Source organism: Rhea pennata, chromosome 1 (assembly GCF_028389875.1).
Source record: "Rhea pennata isolate bPtePen1 chromosome 1, bPtePen1.pri, whole genome shotgun sequence".
NCBI classification, from domain to species: Eukaryota; Metazoa; Chordata; class Aves; order Rheiformes; family Rheidae; genus Rhea; species Rhea pennata.
Genome location: NC_084663.1, coordinates 154,208,001 through 154,226,472, shown reverse-complemented (window position 1 = coordinate 154,226,472; position 18,472 = coordinate 154,208,001). Strand labels below are relative to the sequence as shown.

Here is an 18,472-nt window from a genome sequence, read left to right as displayed (position 1 = left end):
AAGGGGAAAAAAAAACTGATTTGTCACTCTTCCAGTGTTCATAAACTATTATGTGTATTAAATGAAACAGAGTATCATGAATACATCAAGCAATTGAAGGCTAGTATTGGGGGGGCTCATATTTGGGTTGCATAGAACTCTCCTACTTTTTTTTTTGAACTCCACTCTGAAAACAAAATATTCTTTTAACATTTTCTCTGTACTAAGAAGCATTAGTATCGTATTTAGCATATAGACTGCCAGTAAGAGAGAAGTATGTTTGGCTATGTATCATGCAAACATATCTGAAGTCCACTTCTGCTCCAAATTTAAATAGACAACACAGGGAGCAAGGCTGCAGTTTCAGGAAGTCAGCTAAGCCCATCTAGTAGCTCATTGCTACCAAAACGGTCAGCCTCACTCATCCTCCACCCCTCCTTTAGTTCGGTATAGGTCTAACGCAAAACCACACCTTAAAGCTGTGGTTAACACAGCTCCAGTAACACAGCACAAATCCCTGCTGCTGTTAGTAACTGTGGTCTGGCCCTGCTCCCACTCCCTCTCCTGCGCTAACACTGACCTTCGCAAAGTTGTACAAAGAGACAGCTCTGGGAATCAACCTGGCTGAAAAGGACTTTAGCTTATAGTGAAATGAAAATTCATGCTAACATACATAAGGAAAAGGAGTGGAAATATATCTTTTAGTGGTACTGTAGGATATGGCTACCTTAGTATCAAGGAGCAAGTCATTCAGCTAGTTCAGGCTAGATTCCCTATCTTGTCCAACTCTATAAAATCAATTGTAAAGAATTTACTAACAGACCAAGTCTCATGACTCCCAATGTATCAATATGGTCAATGTATGCTCTTCGTCCTACATCTGAACAAAGGTTTGCTCAGAAGGTTAACTTTTCTTACTATTCTTTTGGAAAACCAGCAAGCTTTTCCCCACCAATCAGTTCTGAAATATCTAGTTCACTGCTACATGATGTTACTGGGGCATAGAGCTGACAGCAGCTGATAGCTCTCTTATTCTAAACTTGGGCCAAAAAAAAAGTCTACAACCAAAAAAAATAGTACTTACAAGAGTAAGAGCATACAGACATCTTGAAATTTCATCAATTCTTCTGAATATCTCAAATATGTTGCACATTCAAGGGAAAAACAGGTGAAAGCAACCTGATGGGCTGCTTGCTTTTCATTTCCCCATCTCCATTTCTGCACTTCAGCATATGAATACAGAAGATTTTACTTTTGTAATACTGCTAGACTGATTTAGTCTCTGTAAATATATTTAAGAGAGGTAAAGCATTTAGGCGCCAGAAACTGCAAGCAGTGAAGAGAATAAAGAGTAGCAGCTATCTGCCGTACTTCTTGTTCCTAAAACAGATTAACACAACTTTTCTGAACAAATAATACATTGAGGTGCCTAAAAATTTTGGAGGTGAAGTAGAGTTTCATGTCTTTTATTCTGTAACTCTACAGATAAAACTGTAACTCTTGCTCACCCATAATTGAATTGGTGAAGCATGTATCAACCATAACTGAAAGACAAATTACTTAGAGTACACAGATGTGCCTATTTTGGAAGCACTTGGATCACTTTTCCTGAGGAGATCAGGGTTTTAGGACCAAAAGAATAGCCCTATTGTTTGCTGTACAGCCGAGAAAAGCCTAGATTCCCTATCTTGTCCAAGTCAGCAAAATTAATTGTAAAGAACTTACAAATTGTTTTTTTCCGAAATCACTCCCATTACTTCCATTAGCACTGGGGGAAAAGCTGGTAAGATACTTTCATATTACAACATTAAACTTCTCATAATTAAACATTAAACTATTCATAATTATTTATGATAAACCAAAGTTTACCATTTGTTGGCAAGCCTTTCCTTTATTCATTTACTTCATTTCCCCTTCATTCATGAGAAAAGAATTTAATGATAAAGAAATTTAAAAAAGAAAATCAAAATTTCAGTTTCCAGAAGCTTTTTTTCTAAAATCACTGAAACAAATGTCAAATGTCCCCGTCCCCTTGACACCCTCCCTTCAGGTACTTGTACACATTGATAAGATCCCCCCTCAGTCTTCTCTTCCCCAGGCTGAAGAGGCCCAGCTCTCGCAGCCGTTCCTCACAGGACAGGTGCTCCAGCCCTCTGATCATCTTTGTAGCCCTACGCTGGACTCTCTCCAGTAGCTCCATGTCTCTCTTGTCCTGGGGAGCCCAGAACTGGACACAGTACTCGAGATGAGGCCTCACCAGGGCTGAGTTGGGACATGTGCATTTGTTTTGTGCCTGAAACTGCTGATACAAAAACAAAACAAAAACCTGCAGTGTTCAGATTTGATCACATTAGTATTCATTACACACTTTCAGTCTTCATATGACTCCATATACTGACTGTACCTTCTCATTACATCAAATCAGCAACAAACAAAACCTTATCTTAAGACAACCAGATGATTAGTTTATTGGCTTTATAGAGCTAGAAATACCTGCTTATTTCTTGAGTAGTATAGCTACGCAGCCAGCCTGACCTGTTCAGAGAAAAGTGTTCTTTGTACAACAAAAGATAGAGAAAAAAAGAGAATAAAAAATATCAAGAAAGTCTATATGGGCACCGCGATGCTACAGACTGCAACTGTGAGGGCAGGGGACACTCTCCAGTGCTGGTGTCAACTTGCAATAGCTACTCTCATGCTTGGGTGTGACCAGCTCCATAAAAATATACTGGATCCATCAATTCAGGATAAACTACTTGAACTTTTTTGTGATTCCATTTGTAGCTGAGGGAGGAGTGAATGTGCAATGGGAGGAAAACCATTTGCTGAACCAACTGGAGACAAGACAATCAAACTGGATTCTTGAGAGAAAAGTGACAGCCCTTTCAGAGGTTTGTTGCATGGCAGCACATGCCTAGAATTAACATTAAACATTACTTTCTGAAACAAACTCTCCATTTCGATAGGATGCAATTTCCATAGCTTCATATCTAGAAAGTTTTGATGAGAACTGTGCACAACAGTGCAAAATAAAAAATAAATAACCTTAGATTACATAGGGTGAATGCAATCACCCTATAATTTAACATAATTTAACATAAAAGTATAGAAAAAGAATGCTTTATTTTTACCATAGAGTCAGAATATATGCTATGCTAAATCTGTTGTCAAGGGAAAGGAAATTAATCCTTGATTATCTGGACCCATACACCAGACTTGGAGGGGAGAAGTTCCCAAAGATTTTAGACTGGCAGAGGCAGAAGATACTTCAACAAGCAACAATGACATATGCCTAGAACAGGGGCAAACAAAATGCTAAAAGAGATAAAGTATCATTAACTTGTAAACAACAAGGAACAATTCAGGTACAAGTACCTGATTCTAAAATGAAAATAAAGAAAATGTTTATGTTTCTGCTGGAAAAAAAATTCTTAGAAAAGAAATATCATATGCCAATATGTCATTATAGCCTACTTAGCACAGGACAGAGTAATACAGATTACTGTACATAGGAATTGTGGTTGGCTGATATTACAGGTTCCAAAATGAAGTTCGTATTTAAATTATTCACAGTGGTAATACTTCTATCATTACTCTAGCAGTTATTTTACTACCTATTCTAAAGTGACCTCTTATTCCTAAATATTTTAGGGATTTGTGCATTGGGCACAGGCTGGAGAGGCTTCAGTTGTTAGCAGTCCCTAAAAAGGAAACAGTGTATCAGCTGGCCACAGCCACCTAACTTTACAGGTTCCAGTCAACCTCCCATTCTTATTCCCACTCCTCTGAAAACACCTCTGGACTGAAAGTCCACTAAATGATCCTACCCAACAGTTTGTTTCCTTTGCGCTGTTCGACTTACAAGAGGGCAGAGAGGAGGAGGGCAAGAGGTGAAAAGCAGTAGGTCCACAGTATTTAAAGCTAGTATAAGGTGCTCATTTAACAGGGGAATTATTACAAGAAACCTTATGCACAAACAGTTCCCTTGTATGCTACCAGTAACATTTGGGAAGAGGTGTCTTTATTTAACGTGTTTATTTTTCTTTTAAATCCTTCTTTGGTCACTCAGCTTGGAGTCTCAGTAGGTATTTTTTCCTCTGCTAATTTCTCTTGATCACTAGCTAGATAGTTTCTCAGATGTCAACACATCCAAAAGTTTAATGCTTTCTTGACATGAGACAATAACATATTTTCAGCTGTTCTGTTACGCTTCAGTTAACTAAATTTTTAGGAAGTCTATCATCACGAAGTTCCAATATTTAAATAAAATGTATGAAAAAAAGATGGTTACAGACATGAAGTTTGACTGTCAGTCTATGAAGCAGAGTAATGCTGATTCTAAGGGACAAAAACAGTCAAAGGAAATCCGATCAGTCAATTTTTCTTTCTGTGAATCTGCAAATAATAAGTAATCCTCAAACTACCAAGGTGTTGAAATTCATTTTTACTCTTACGGCAGAGAAGTTAGATCGCTAACCTACTTCTCTTCAAGTGCTTCAACAAGCAACAGAACTCATTTCTCATGTCCTAAATCCCTAAAAATATCATTAAAATGAGAAAAGATACATATAGCTTACTGAGATTTTCTTGCCTTTTTTACAGCTTACTCTCTCCACTTTCTCATCACATGTAGATTTTGAAATAGATGCAACAAATGCTCTTTTTCTACCTACTGTAGTCAGCCAGAAAGTTCAACTTCAGGCATGAATCCACACAAAGACAGTGCAACCCTGAAACAGGGACTCTCTAGGAGATCAAGCATCTGCAGCCCAGCAGGACGGGCCTGAGCTTTGCAATGCCTGCTGGTCACCCTTTAGCTCATGAGAAGCAGTTGTAAAAGCAAAATTTCTGCCATCAGATTCCCAGCCCATTAGTCAATCCCCACTTCTCTGTCCTTCTCCTGAGACAAAGCAGAGTCACTGATGCTGCAGGACTATGTCTCCGTCTCTGCTGGGGCAAGCTGAAACCTCAGCATAGCTCCTGCTTCAAATGCAGGTGGTGTCAAATATCAAAAGGCAAATAGTGCTAATTTATCTTTAATTGTTTATATATGAGAAAATGGCTAGGCAAGAAAAAGTTGGTGCTGTTTCCAGCCTGGTCAACAATATGTTCCCATTAAAAAGTTCACAGTGAACTGAAACAGCACCTACCCCACAAGAAGCACAGCATGAATGGGATGGCATAGGGCAGGACATGACATCTAAGTGCAGCTATTGGTCTTACCCAGCCAATATCTGGGGGGAATATTTCTGTGTTAGGGAATATCTCAGTATTTCATCACAGCGTCTTAACTCTTTTATAGCCCCATCTCTTTCATGGCTCCCAAATACAAACATTCAAATAATCAGCCTAAAGAAATGGACACCAGCAAAAGTTTAGACTTTTCTATGACAGATCCAGTTCCACACATAGGAAAAGAGTTGCTAAATAACTCTGGTAGACATTCAAATTTCTAAGTGCCAATACCCAAATTCAGTCAAATGACCGAGCATCGATTACCTCACTTGATACCAGGCTATGAGGTTAATCATTTGTATTAAGAAGGGAAGCATGCAGACTGCTGCCCACCACAGCAATTACTATGAGACTCGTTACTGTGAAGACAGTAGATAATTCTGCCTCAGATTAAAAAAAAAAAAAAGCTTTCCTGGCCATTTCCTTGTAATACTATAAATCTACTTAATATTCTGCAGTTTACACTTTGTAATGTTGTAATGCAGCAAACTAATGATAAAAGCAGATCACTTGATATGCAATATTTTATTTTCATTTTTATCTACTGTTATTGCATCTAAGCTTTACACTTCAGCTGACATTCTGGAAATTTGTTAGTTGTGTTTAGGTACAGCAAAACTCATAATATGCTCATGTTTTAAGTACAACATAACATTTAGTTCTTTTTAGGAATACTTCATCCAATATATGTGACTTGGCAGAGAACTCATTCTCCATCTTCATTAGTAATTTGATATGATTTATATATCTTCAGATTTAAAACTGTGAAATAATTTTCTAGCTAACTGAATGACATTTATCAGAAATGTAGGGGTGCTATCAAAAACAATGCAAGACATGACACAATCACATATGCGCCTTCCCATATCAATCAATTTCATACATTTCTTTTAGACAATATACATACACACTGAACCATGTGCATACCCGTTCCATGTAATTTCACATTATCATTCTAATGATGGAATGCATTTGACCAAGCACAGACAGCGAAATCTAGAACTTTTCTCATATTCTTCATGAAGTGTTCAGACTTTAATATGCTATAGTGAACGAACATTTATGAAAACAAAGAATTGCTTATGGTACAGGATAACAGTCCAGCGGAAATAAACCTGAATTTGACAGAAGATACTCAGCACATGACCCATTTTGGTGCTCTGTAAGTTCTGCATGCTGTTCTCTTTTATAAACTGATTCATTTAATTTTAAAAACAAGTGACTATTTACTAAAATAAATTTTATTGATATATTGACATTACATAAATGTAATGTAAGCACTGTACTGAAAGGGAGCCTATACTTGCATGTGTCTCAATGTACAGATGCATCTCATTGCATAAAAGATTAAAATTGTGCACAGAATCAGTAATTTGCTGGCTTTGGGCTAAAACTACGATAAGTTAGCTTTTATTTCAGGATGCAGAGGAACACGGCAGACCCTGGCTCAGGTCTTAACTTAGCTTCAGTTAGTTTTAATAAAATCCTAGATATTGTCCAGTTGTCATATACTTTCTCTGGGCCTGGTGGCATCCAGAAATAGATCTACAGGATCACACAGATCTCCTCTTGCTCTCACATTATGTCTGTTCCAGCACCAGGAACTTTTGTGATTTTAGTGAGAAAGTTTTTCTAAACTTGAGGAACATATTCAGAACAAAGATCTTTTTAGCAGGTGTTTGTGTCACCTTTGCAATGGCAGTCATGACACAAATGGGTATAAGGCAATCATCAACCAGACTCATTCCTTTGTGAATTTTATTTGAAAATCCCTGGAAGAAAACATGATTTTTATTATGTCAGCATACTGAAGCATCTCACAGAAAACATTATTCCTCCTTTCTGAGCTATACAAATTTCTGCCTTTGTCCTGCTACCTTCATTACCTTCATTTTCTTTAGCCTCCTTGATACCTCAAAAAAAATGTTTCTGTGTTCTTAGCACCTTCAACTACTCTAAAAATGAACTAAATGGAAGCCAAAGTCATTATCAGCTTACTGGAAATCACTCTGCATCTGACAGGATTAAGACCACTGAGCTAGAATCAATGCAAGGTTGGCAATTATCAGCATGCATGCGTCATGGGTTACCATTCACAGCTTTTCTATGCTCATGACACATCCAGTTTATCCAAGATCACATCCTCTATCCTACCAAGCACACTATTCCTGGAAAACGCATCAAAAAAATCAGCATCCACTGTTTGTCTGACCAGTGTGAATCATTTTCAAAAGCATGTCCCCAGCAAGATGGATTTGTTTTGCTGCTTGATTTGGCACTCTCAAGTGACATTATTTAACCCAAAGATTTTAGGCACTGGTACAACATTTGCTATATCACTGACATCCAAAATGGGAAGTAAGTTTTAAAATAGCATTTAAAAGTCACAGATAGATTGTGTTGCATAAAAATTAACAGCATCACAACTCATGGATGATTTTTTCCCCAGCTGGGACTTATCACAACCTTTTCCAGCCTGGGACTGCCAGCTGGAGTGTCTTTGCAATTGGTGGCAGGGGCTGGGAGCCGAAAGTTATCTCCCACAGTAGTTTTCCAGCTAATCAAAACTCTAATCTGTGGCTGTAGCACTTGGTCCTTTTCCTCTTTCCTGACTTTTTTCTTTACTCTACTTTTGACAATCTCTGCTGATCCCTGGCTTGTACGATGTTTCCTATCCTGGTTCCTACTCTGGTTCTTAGGATCACTCATGCAGCCTTGACCCCCCTGAACTGCTGTATCATTTTAACATAAGGTAAAAACATAGACCTCCAAGGATAATTTTAAGCTTTTTTTTAACTTTCTTCTCACTTTCATTTACACCTTTTATTATTCCCATATTTTCTCTAAGGATTTCCATGTTGATTCCTAAAATGAGGCTGTTTTTAATAAACATACTGCCGCAGTTAAGGACTTCTGATGAAAGATGACTATAGTTTCAGTAAAAAAAAAAAAAAAAAAAAAAAAAAAAAAAACCTACTAAAGCAAGCTTATAATATTACAGGCATTTATTTTGTTTTAGTCTTCCTTGTCTGTTTTTGCAAACTGCTAAAAACACATGTGCTTGAGTACTTACAACTAAAATCTCTGAGTTTTGGCCCTGAACACTACTTGTACATGCATCCTGGCTCTATGGCAGCCAGAATTTATCCTTTTTCATTCTGCTAGCCGATAACTGACTTGCCATTGCCATAAAAGGGACAGAGCTTCAAGCACAATATAAAAATTCCTGGGATGTTTGAGTCAACCCTCATTTAGCTTATTTTTTCCCTTAATACATACACTGTGAACACAAGCCATTAATATACTAATTTTTCTTCGTACTTTTGTTCCAATTCCTTAGGGTCCACTTAAGTCTGCATCAATGCATTTTCCAGCCTTATTTGCTTTTATTAAAAACATTTGTTTGCAAATATGGTAGACTATCAAACATTTGTATTCCTCAAAAACAGAAGTCTTCAGTAGACTAAAAACGAGTTTTCTCCCACCACATAAACAACTGGACTAATAAGACCAGGAAATTTACAATATCCAGTCAGCACATAGCTATCCAGTGAAAAATCAGCTGTCTAATTTGGTTTATTCATTAGCTACAACTGAAACAAAGTCTCTGAAGAACTGCATGACCAAAAAAAAACATAGCAAACAAAACAAAAAAAGAGAGTGAAAGCATGCTAACTTCTCTATACTAACCTAAGGATCCCATAAATTATCTGTTAAAATAGAACCAATTAAAAAAAAAGCAATGTAAGTTGTTTTCCCCTCAGTTAGTGATTATTTGCATGAAGAGATCGCCTACTTCACTGTAAGTTTTCCAAATACTATCTATAAAAATAATCCTTGCATAAGAACAGCATTAACTGTATTGATAAATTAGAACAGTTGCATCCACTACGCTATTTAGAAGTGCTCTGCCAGGGTAGTGCTCCATTATCAAGGCAATATCCTCCTGTGCAGAAGACAGAATAGCACCTTGGCTCCAAAAAATAGGTTGATTGTGTTGGTGAACCAATAAAACTCCCATGTAGCTAGAGAAGATTATAAATTCCATGACAGTGGAGGAAAAAAAAAAAAAAAAAAAAAAAAAAAAGAGTCAGAATAAAGTTTTTTCTTTTTTTTTCAGAAAAAGGTGGTGGAGGAGATGCAATGGTAGTTACCTCAGGTCATTTCCTTCTAACAAGTAGCAGGGAACAGCACTAGCATTCTGGCAGCTTTTTAAGAAGTTTAGCATCTAGAAATGATTTGTGACTTTCATCATGTCTCAAATCAGAGACTAAATACAGAATCTCATAACTTGAATTTCTCAGCATATCTCTTCTGCTACCATTTTAAAAGCTGGACAGAGTTCTCTGTTGAGATCACAATATTTTACCTAAAAATTATTTCTGCTTCTCAGTTCTAGAGTTTGAAATATTCTTGAGAGCAGATGCACAGTATTTCTTGTGTTTTACAGATAGTAAAATTGTCAGCTTGTCCCATGCCTAGTCTATGAAAAGGTATTTCTCTTCTAAATGCACCTAACTCACTAGTCCTTTAATTAAAAGGCCCTAGTTCTTCATGCCAATCCTTGTGCATTAAGCCAATTATTTTATAACTGACAATTTCTTCCTTCAATTGCCTCTCAACCATCTTGAAAGCCTTCATCTCAAAACGCTGCATCTGTCACTGTTACTAGAGGATAAAGGCCACAAAAAGATGAAAAAAAACAAAATGTATTTCTTTTTCTTTGCAATTTGTTTACGCTGCGCAGTTGACGGCGCTTTGTGCTTTGTCCGTTACACCCTTCCTGAGACCCTCCAAGAGGCTATTTGCCAGTAACAGCAGCAGTGAAGGTGAAGCCAGCAGACGCATGCACGGAGAGAAAAGGGAGGGGAACAGAGGATGTTTGATAGTCCTGCTCTTGGATCCACCCAAAAGAACCCCAGCTCGCACATAACTTTCATAAATAAAGCTGAACAACTTTACCAAAAAGAATAGTTTGACAGGTATAAAGGTGGGGCTACAATTTTCTTTTGAACCCGTAAGTACGTAGGAAGCCAACAGACTTCAGTAATATTCTGATGCTCCTGTTGAAGTTTTCACGTGCTTGACGACTTGGCAAATCAGAAGTGAAAAGGAGTATCTCCTACCACCACCATGCATTCACCTTAGCTGGAGAAGTCATGGTTTACTGTATTTTTGCCCGTGTTGGAAATGTGACAGAAGTAGGTACAACAGGGTGTAGATTATAAGAGATTTCCTAATAAATGCACTTTTGAGATATTAGATCAGTCAAGACAGTAATAAGTAAATCTAGAGCTGAACAGAGTATAGCAGAGGCACTGGAAGCAAAATTGTTTTTAATATGCAATACTATATATATTTTTAAGAAAGTTTAATCAGACTCCTTCATCAGTAAGAGGATATCTCAAAGCTAAATAAAGGTAAATAGTGTTCTTTTTAGTCTTTGAAGTACTTATACAATACAATGCATAAATTTTTCTAATACAGTTTTCTAAGCAGAAACTTAAAGAGGATACAGATTTTTTCTGACTAAAACTATGTATGCCAGGAAGTAACAACAGAAAGGATTTTTCTTATTTTCTACACACAGAACACATTTGCCTTTTCTTTATTGCAAGTCCCTTCATATTAAAATGACATAGGGATAATAATTGACTTATTGACATTGTTATAATTTGTTCTGAACTTATGCTTCCTTACAGTCCAAGAGGGCTAATGCCACATACTTTTCTGATGTATTAAATTACCAAGAATAATTCCAGACAGTCATGACCCAGAGAAGTCAAAAATTATCTTCCCACAAACATTATTAATTTGTGGCAATACTTCATATGTTCAATTTCTCATTAAACACACTGGTTGCTATTCCAGTCAGCTCATGCCCAAATTTTGCCCTAGGACCAAACTTTGCAAGGTGTCAATTGACTTTCTAATGAGAAAGTCAACGGAAATTCTGGGAAGGGAGCAGTATGCAACTTTTAAACACTGATGAAGTAAGTCAATTTATTTTTGTATTGAGGTTGTTGAATCTTCCTTTGTTTAGTCTAGTTCTATAAAAAGAACGATATTCATAAGCCTATCCCAAGAGATGGTTCTGACATTTTTAAACAATTGCATTAGCTGCCTGCATCGGCTATGCCACATTTCTCCACACAGTCATGACAAGTGACAGTATATATGCAAGTAGCTTGAACAGCCAGTATAATCTTAGACGTTATATAACCTAATTATTTTCCAGATTATATAGTCTGAGCAGAGGAGCTACAATGGAATACTGCAGTAGTTCTAAAAACATTCAACAGACATTAATGTTCAGAAGTGAAAACCTTGATACTTGAGATTATGGTCCACAAATGCACTTGCATATGCTGATGCTGAACAGCTGGCTCTGGGAATGACATTCCCAAAGATGAGTAAGGAGTGCTCAGGAAGGCTGGACAAGAGTTCTCCGCAGCCAGCATGCTCAGCTGGTGGTGCTCAAACACAGCAGGTAACAAACATGTACATATCTCTGAAACAACCTACATTTCTCTCCAAATTCTGGCACCTCATTGTCCTCTTGCCTCCTAAGGCTGCCACTCAAAATTAGGTACTGGCTTAGTTTTTTTAGCCAGAGTCACTTCTCTAAATATAAGCACCCAACCTTAAATGCCTGAGGAGAGAGAGCTGGTTATTCCTGCCTTGACATGGTGCTGGAGAATCAACCACTGCGGCATCTCTCTCATGGAGCAGCCGGAGCTCTGGCAGGGGAAGCAGGGCAAACAGGCCCAATTCCCCACTCTGCCCAACAGGATTCAAATCTACTTCTCCCATCTTCCAGCATCTAAGTGCTGCTTCCTTAACCAGAAGACTAGACCACACTGTTGATGGCATGGGATGGTACAGAGAGATGACATCTATCTCTTGCTGGGGCTGTGCCATTGTATAAAAGATGTAGATGCTGCCTCCATGGCCAGAGGGAGGGAAAGGGGAAGTGGACAGGAAGGGCAGCAGGGAGAAGGATGTTCCCTTGGAGGGGGGAAGGAGTCACAAAGCCTGTCCCCTTATTCCTAGAAGTGCTTATAAATTCTGTTTTGTTTATATTTTCATCGAATGACTCCCTACTGCCAGGAGCAGACCCAAGGACTCCTGCTTCCCTGGAGAACGCTCCTCACCATGTGCTAGAAGGCCACATCCCTGCCTTGGCTCTCAGTGCTCTCTGTGGCTGCTCCAGATCTCACACCTCTCCCTACAAGCTGATGTAGCGCCACCAGGAGGAATGGAAATGCTGTGCTTCTCTTCCTTATTCCTCTCTCATGCCCTATTAAAATCCCCTTTAGCCTGAGATGGGGGTACCAAACCCTGTCTCCAATCTCCCAGGCAGTTTACTGAACGTCAGCTGGATCTCTCCATCTGGCCATCTTTTTGAATTAAGGTGATCATATCTCCATTCTGAACTGCAACTTGTCAGGGTTTGCTACACAGGCTCTTAGCATTTACAGGTGTCATCCTTCAGGAGATTTAGGGACGTTGATGTCAAATGGCTTTTAAAGCATAGGTGACGTGAGTGGTTCAGCATCTAAGATGTGATCCATGAATGGCTAGAGAATGCATGTGCTCAACTTTGCCTTACTTCACTTGTAAAAATACACCAAAGTGAATCGTTGTCAGTCATTCAAGACAGTCACATGACTTTTTTCAAGCCATATGCAAAAAAGTTGAAGTGATTTCTTTTATCTGCCTCTTGGCTCTACTATTGCATCCTAGAGAACCATTTTTTAATGAAAGCAGAACAGAAGAATCTTTCAAATTAGTTGGGATTGACTTCTTATTTGCTTTCAGCCTTGAATTGTTTGTGTGGGTGTGTCAAACAGCGGCCCCAAATATGATTAAAAATAGAACGGGTGACATGAGGAAGGTGTGAAGGCTACGCAACAGAGCAGCCTCTGCCCAGCCACCAACAATACTACACCCCAGACAGGGCTTGCAGGGGACAGTAACCTTTTGGCCTCTCATCAGGACACTCCTAACAGCTGGCAGACATTCAGCTTAAACAGCACTGGTAGAAACAGCATTGTCCTTATGGAAAAAATTATGCATGCTTTTAATCATTTTTTTGGCCTACTTTCTGCTAGTAGCTGGACAGAGCTCTCTCTCCATTCTGGCCCAGCTCCCATTTTGCCAAGAGAAAAAGTTCAAAGGGAGATGGAGTGGGCATTCAAGGAGAAAAGCTAAACCCACTGTTGAGTTGCTGCAGATACAGGCATCTCCTCCCCTCCTCTGAAGTGGAATGACATGCAGACTATTTATATCAAAGGTAGCTTGTCCCACTGTTTAAGCAGAGCCAGAGGTCCTTGTTGCATTTCAGAAAACACACAGAATGCAGCTCCTGTAATATTGACAATATAGCAAAACATTAAACTAGGATTTCCATGGCATTGTCATCTCTCAACTAGAAAGTACTAATGTTAGGCAACAGACTTTCTTCAAAGGAAACAGCAACCAGAGGAGTGTCAGAAATGAGAAACCCTGCAGAGTTCCATCAAAACAAGTTTCTTCTGTAACTGTCTCATGGGATTAATCTCTCAGTCTGACCTGAAAACATCTCAGTCTAGTGCCATGTTTTCCACAGTGCTCTCAATTTCAGAATGGAAGGTGAATCTCATAAGAAAAAAACATGAAATCATACAAAACTCAAAATTAGCTCTAACTAGTATTTTAATGTAGAATATACTGAACTTCTAGTGCGTGGTTGCATTTTATAGTGCCATATTACAACCTGAGAAGGTCCCTGTGGAAGCTGCAAAGGATTTGTCCCTTTACCTACAGCAAGGCACGTGATCCTGACCTCAGCTGGCTCAAGACTGGCTTTGCTATGTCAAATGCCTACATAAGAGCAGACGTTCCAAATCTCCTTTTATGTATTTAATCATGAATGTGAGAATGATAAAAACAATTTTTTTAATTTGTCAACCCTACTACACTGCAGAATTAACATAAATAACAGAGCATTAGTTGCTTCTGCTACATTTTCATCCACAGACATGACCCCAAGTTTCAGTTAGTCAGTTTTGTGCAACCATGATGAAGGCAACAGGAAAATTAAGAACATACCTTGACAAGAGTGTGGCAGCATGAATACAAATTTTTTGGAAAGTCTAGCTGATGTAAGCTATTTTGGGGCAGGAAAGAGTCTTTTTTTCAGGAGAAAAAAAGATTGCATGGGTATTCAGTCTATTGCAATCAATACCAGATATTACCTCGCCTATTCCACATTCATCTTCTAAAAACCCAGCTACTCTTTGAATGTAAATAGAGCAACTGGATAGCAGGAATTTATTCATCTGAGGACAACGTGAGCACTGGGCCAGCTCTGCCATCCCTCTGAAAGCAGAAATAAGAGGTCCTGCCCAGGGTACAGTAGATAACGTAACACCATTCAGTCATCATCACTGAAGTGCATCAGTCTGGCTCAAAGATCCCAAAAGGGAAGCCCCTCTGTTACCACCCACATCCTGGTATGCTGCAGGCCTACAGCAGTCTCCATCGCCCTGTGGATAGCTGCCAGTAACCTCTGAGAGAGTGGAGCTGTGGACAATGCCAACAGAACTGAATTGATTCAAAAGCCACCTTGGCTTAAAGTCTATCTAAGCTAACAAAACCGCCATAAGTTTAACTTCCATAGCATACAGAAATTGTAAAGCTTGTGTAGGTACCATAACATGGAGATAAAGATTAATTATGCAATAACATTAAGATATAATTAACAGCTCCAGATTACATTGTGAAGATTTCTGATTTTAGTAAAACAATTTATCCAGCACAGAGGAGAATTCTAAAACAGTCTCTCCAGAGTTGTCGTAAAAGACCTGAAACTGTGTAACAGATATTAAAGTTCTTATGTTCTTTTAACAGGTTTATCTTCCCTACATACTGCTTGCTTTCTCTGACTGACAGTCATGGCTTCCCCAATGACTTCATCTAAAGAGTGCAAGATGGGAACATATTCCACAGACAGACCTTTACACCTCCAGGAACACCAAATCCAAAATTCAAACACGAAACATTTATCTCAAAGGATGTTCATTGATCAAAATTAATATATCTTGAAAAGATTGCAGCTGGGTGAAACGGTGGGTGAAACATCTAATAGGTGTTACCACCAAGTGATTTACTGCAATCACAGTAAATGACATTATCAGCAACAGGTAAGACATCAGAAGTTCTGTGCACTTCTTATTTAGCTGATTCAAGGCATATAATCTCCGTCTTCACGTAGAGAAGACATAGTTCAATACAGAATTTAATTTCTGCTGAAGCCGCAGAAGAAAATTAAAAATGTCCCTTTCCAGTACTTCCTTTACCGATTAAGACGACATTACAAAAAGCTTCCTGCCTGTGTCTGCTTACATGTTTTCAGCATCACTGAATTTCAGTATCACAATATCAAACTATCCAAATGCAAGAAAAATGCAAGGAGATATGAAATGATGAGCCACTTCAAATTGTAATGTAAACTGCTTTTACTTGGAGGACAGAATATCTGAGGAATGGGACAAATACTTCAAGAGTGCCAGGAAACAGAATCCTTTAACTTAAGGGACAGTGGATAGCTAGTATCTCAGTGATAAAATTAATTCCCTTAGCAAGACTTTCAGACTCTTTACATACTTTCGCTTTTAATTATCTGTGGCTGAATCTCGCTCTATGGGGAAAGATGCCAGAACTCGACTTTAATCATTAACATTAGAAGCCTTCCCGGTCCTCAGCCTCCTGCCGGGGTCAGAGGCAGCGAGCCAAAGGCTCTGAATCCAGGCAACCACCTACCCTCACGCCCTCTCCTCAGCCAGAGGTGAGCCCGGCGGAGCCGCGGGGGAGCGCGGGCGCCCCCACCACCGCCCCGTGGCGGCCCCGGCCGGGACGCACGGCGCCGGGCTGGGCTCCCCGCGCCCTCCCGGCAGCCGCGGCGCGGGGCTGCCCCGCGGCCCCGGCCCCTCTCCGCCGCCCGGCAGCGCGGCATCCCCGCGGGGAGCGCAAGCACCACCTGGCCGCTCCCACCTTTCCGGCAGCCCGGAGGCCCGCCGCGATCCAGGCGGACAGGGGGCACAGGGGCTCTCTGCCGCCGGCCCCGGCTCGCCCCACCTCGGCCCCCGTGCCGTGCCGTGCCGAGCCCGCGCGTCCTTCTCCAGGAGGGCAGGGGGCGAGGGGGCCATTCCGCAGGGAGCGCCAGGGGGGAGCCGCGCCCGCGCGCCCGCCCGCCCCCGCGTACTCACCGCGGCGGACACGGCGCTGAGCTCGGCGCTCAGCAGCAGCCCGAAGCCCAGCCAGAGCCACATGCTGCCGCGCACCGCACCGCGCACCGCACCGCGCCGCGCCGCGGCTCAGTGTGCGGCTCCGCGGCGCCGGCCCCACATGCGCGCCTCTGCCCGGTCGCGGCTGCGGCGCCTGCAATGCTTTCGAGGCGAGGGACTCGCAGCGCCGTAACTTATGGGCGGCGGCAGCCCCCCCTCCTCCTCCTCCTCCCGGGCGGAGACCCTGGGAGGAAGAAACCTCGCCAGCGCCCGCTCCCCGCCGGCCGCAGTTCCTCCTGCCGCTGCTCGCTGGTGTGTGGCGGGGGCGGGGGGAGGGAGCCGCGCTCCCTTTTTGCCCCCCAACCGCCGCGGCCGCCTGGGCGGGAGCGGCGCGGAACGGTGCGGAGCGGGCGCGGAGCGGCGCGGCGCGGCGCGGCGCGGGCGGGCGGGCGGGCTGCGCGGGGCCGGCCGCGGAGGCGGGAAGGAAAGGGGGCGCGGGATCCGTGCCTGCCCGTCGGGGATCCGCGCTCCGTGTTCCCACCGCCACCACCGGCTGGTGCGGCCGCTCCGCGGCTCTGCGCGGCCCGGCGACCTCCGGGGGGGGGGGAGGGGGGGCGGCTGGCGTAAAATGCGCGGTTTTGTCTGCCTTCCAGGGGCTGCCGTGCCGCGTAAGGAAACCCAGAGCGGAGCCCCCCGGGCAGGGAAGGAACGAAAATGGACATCTCGCGGCTTCCTAAAACGCGCATTTTTATTTGTCAGTAAGTAATTCCACTTCGCAGGTCTGGGGAAATGACTTTTTAAAAGTCCTAGGGTGGTAACCTTTCACTGTAAAGTTTTTTTCATGTGCTTGTATTCTGCTACATTAAAACGATCTTATGCTTTTCCACCTTCTTATGCAGGCATGTGGGGCTTCTGCTGATCCTGATAGAAATCATGCTGTCAGCCGTCAAAGTAGATGCTGTAAGTAAAATACCTTACGACTTTTACTGAGGAGAGAGAAGGAAAAAGCAGTTTCCTTGGTACCAGAGAGCAGGGAACTGCATTTGTCTTTTGCCAGATGGCTGATCTATCATTTCATTAAAAGAAACAACCAACAAATCATCTCTGCAAGCCTTACAAATTATTGCTTTCAAGTAAATGATGTGTAACAGAGAATTGCTAAGACTGGTGTCAGGTAGTTGAAATATTCTGCAGTTACTTTTGCTCAGACCAGATAGCTTGCTGAAGTAATAATGAGCAGTTAGAAGCAAGCCCTAAAACTGCTTCATTTTCATAAGAAAAGCACCAAGACAGATAGGTGGAACAAAAACTCTTGCAGCTACCAGAGAGTATGTTGGAAAAGCTGACCTGGAGAAGAAATATCTTCACTTAAGTATAGACCTCATCTGAGGACTTAGATTGAAGCTATGGCTTAATTTTACAAATCAGAAGCACATTTATAGATATATTGTTGCTTAAATTAAATTGTTAAATCCCAAAATAAGAATTGATAAATTAAATGCTGTATAGGTGATTGTGAATATCTGCTTGTGGTGGTGATGCAAACAGAATGTATTAAATCTTGTGGTCATTACCACAGGGGTGTGAAACAAGTGGGAGAGCTGCATATGCTTGTTACAATGCCTGGTGAATTTAATTGAAAGATTTTCGTGAGTGCCAGTAGGCTTTGGATCAGGCCTGAATACTGCAGGCTAAAAGGTTGCTAAGATTTAGCCCGTGACTGCTTTTGTCAGTCACTAAGTGAGAGTGAGGCTTTGTGGTCCTGTGCCAAGGGCAAATATGACCTTGATTAATTTTTTTAAAAGTCATTCTATTTATATTTTATTCATACTCTCTGCAACTTTTACCCCTTTTTATTAATTTACGCTCCTTATAGATATCTAGTGTAGTTACATATTTGTAGTGAGATGGCATAATGTATGAAGAAGTGGGAAATAGGGCTTTTGCAGTAGATATTGTATCACGTTGTAACAATTTTTTGCACTCCA

General features: G+C 41.1%; 2 protein-coding genes across 3 annotated transcripts in view; one reads left to right on the top strand and one right to left on the bottom strand.

Annotated features, from left to right (window-relative positions):
- COL4A1 (collagen type IV alpha 1 chain) overlaps positions 1–16,782 on the bottom strand; it is a 126,718-nt gene extending 109,936 nt beyond the window's left edge. Inside the window, exon 1 of the mRNA XM_062566784.1 lies at positions 16,467–16,782. Coding sequence (XP_062422768.1) covers positions 16,467–16,529 — 63 coding nt within the window. The 5' untranslated portion in view covers positions 16,530–16,782. The remainder of the gene's footprint in view (positions 1–16,466) is intronic.
- Positions 16,515–18,472, top strand: part of COL4A2 (collagen type IV alpha 2 chain) — a 140,798-nt gene continuing 138,840 nt past the window's right edge. Inside the window, exons 1-3 of one of the 2 annotated variants that reach the window (XM_062601703.1) lie at positions 16,515–16,796; positions 17,138–17,242; positions 17,384–17,444. In XM_062601703.1, coding sequence (XP_062457687.1) covers positions 17,199–17,242; positions 17,384–17,444 — 105 coding nt within the window. In that variant the 5' untranslated portion in view covers positions 16,515–16,796; positions 17,138–17,198. Of the gene's footprint in view, positions 16,884–17,137; positions 17,243–17,383; positions 17,445–18,472 lie in introns of both variants that reach the window. The other variant, XM_062601702.1, reaches the window with a different exon arrangement.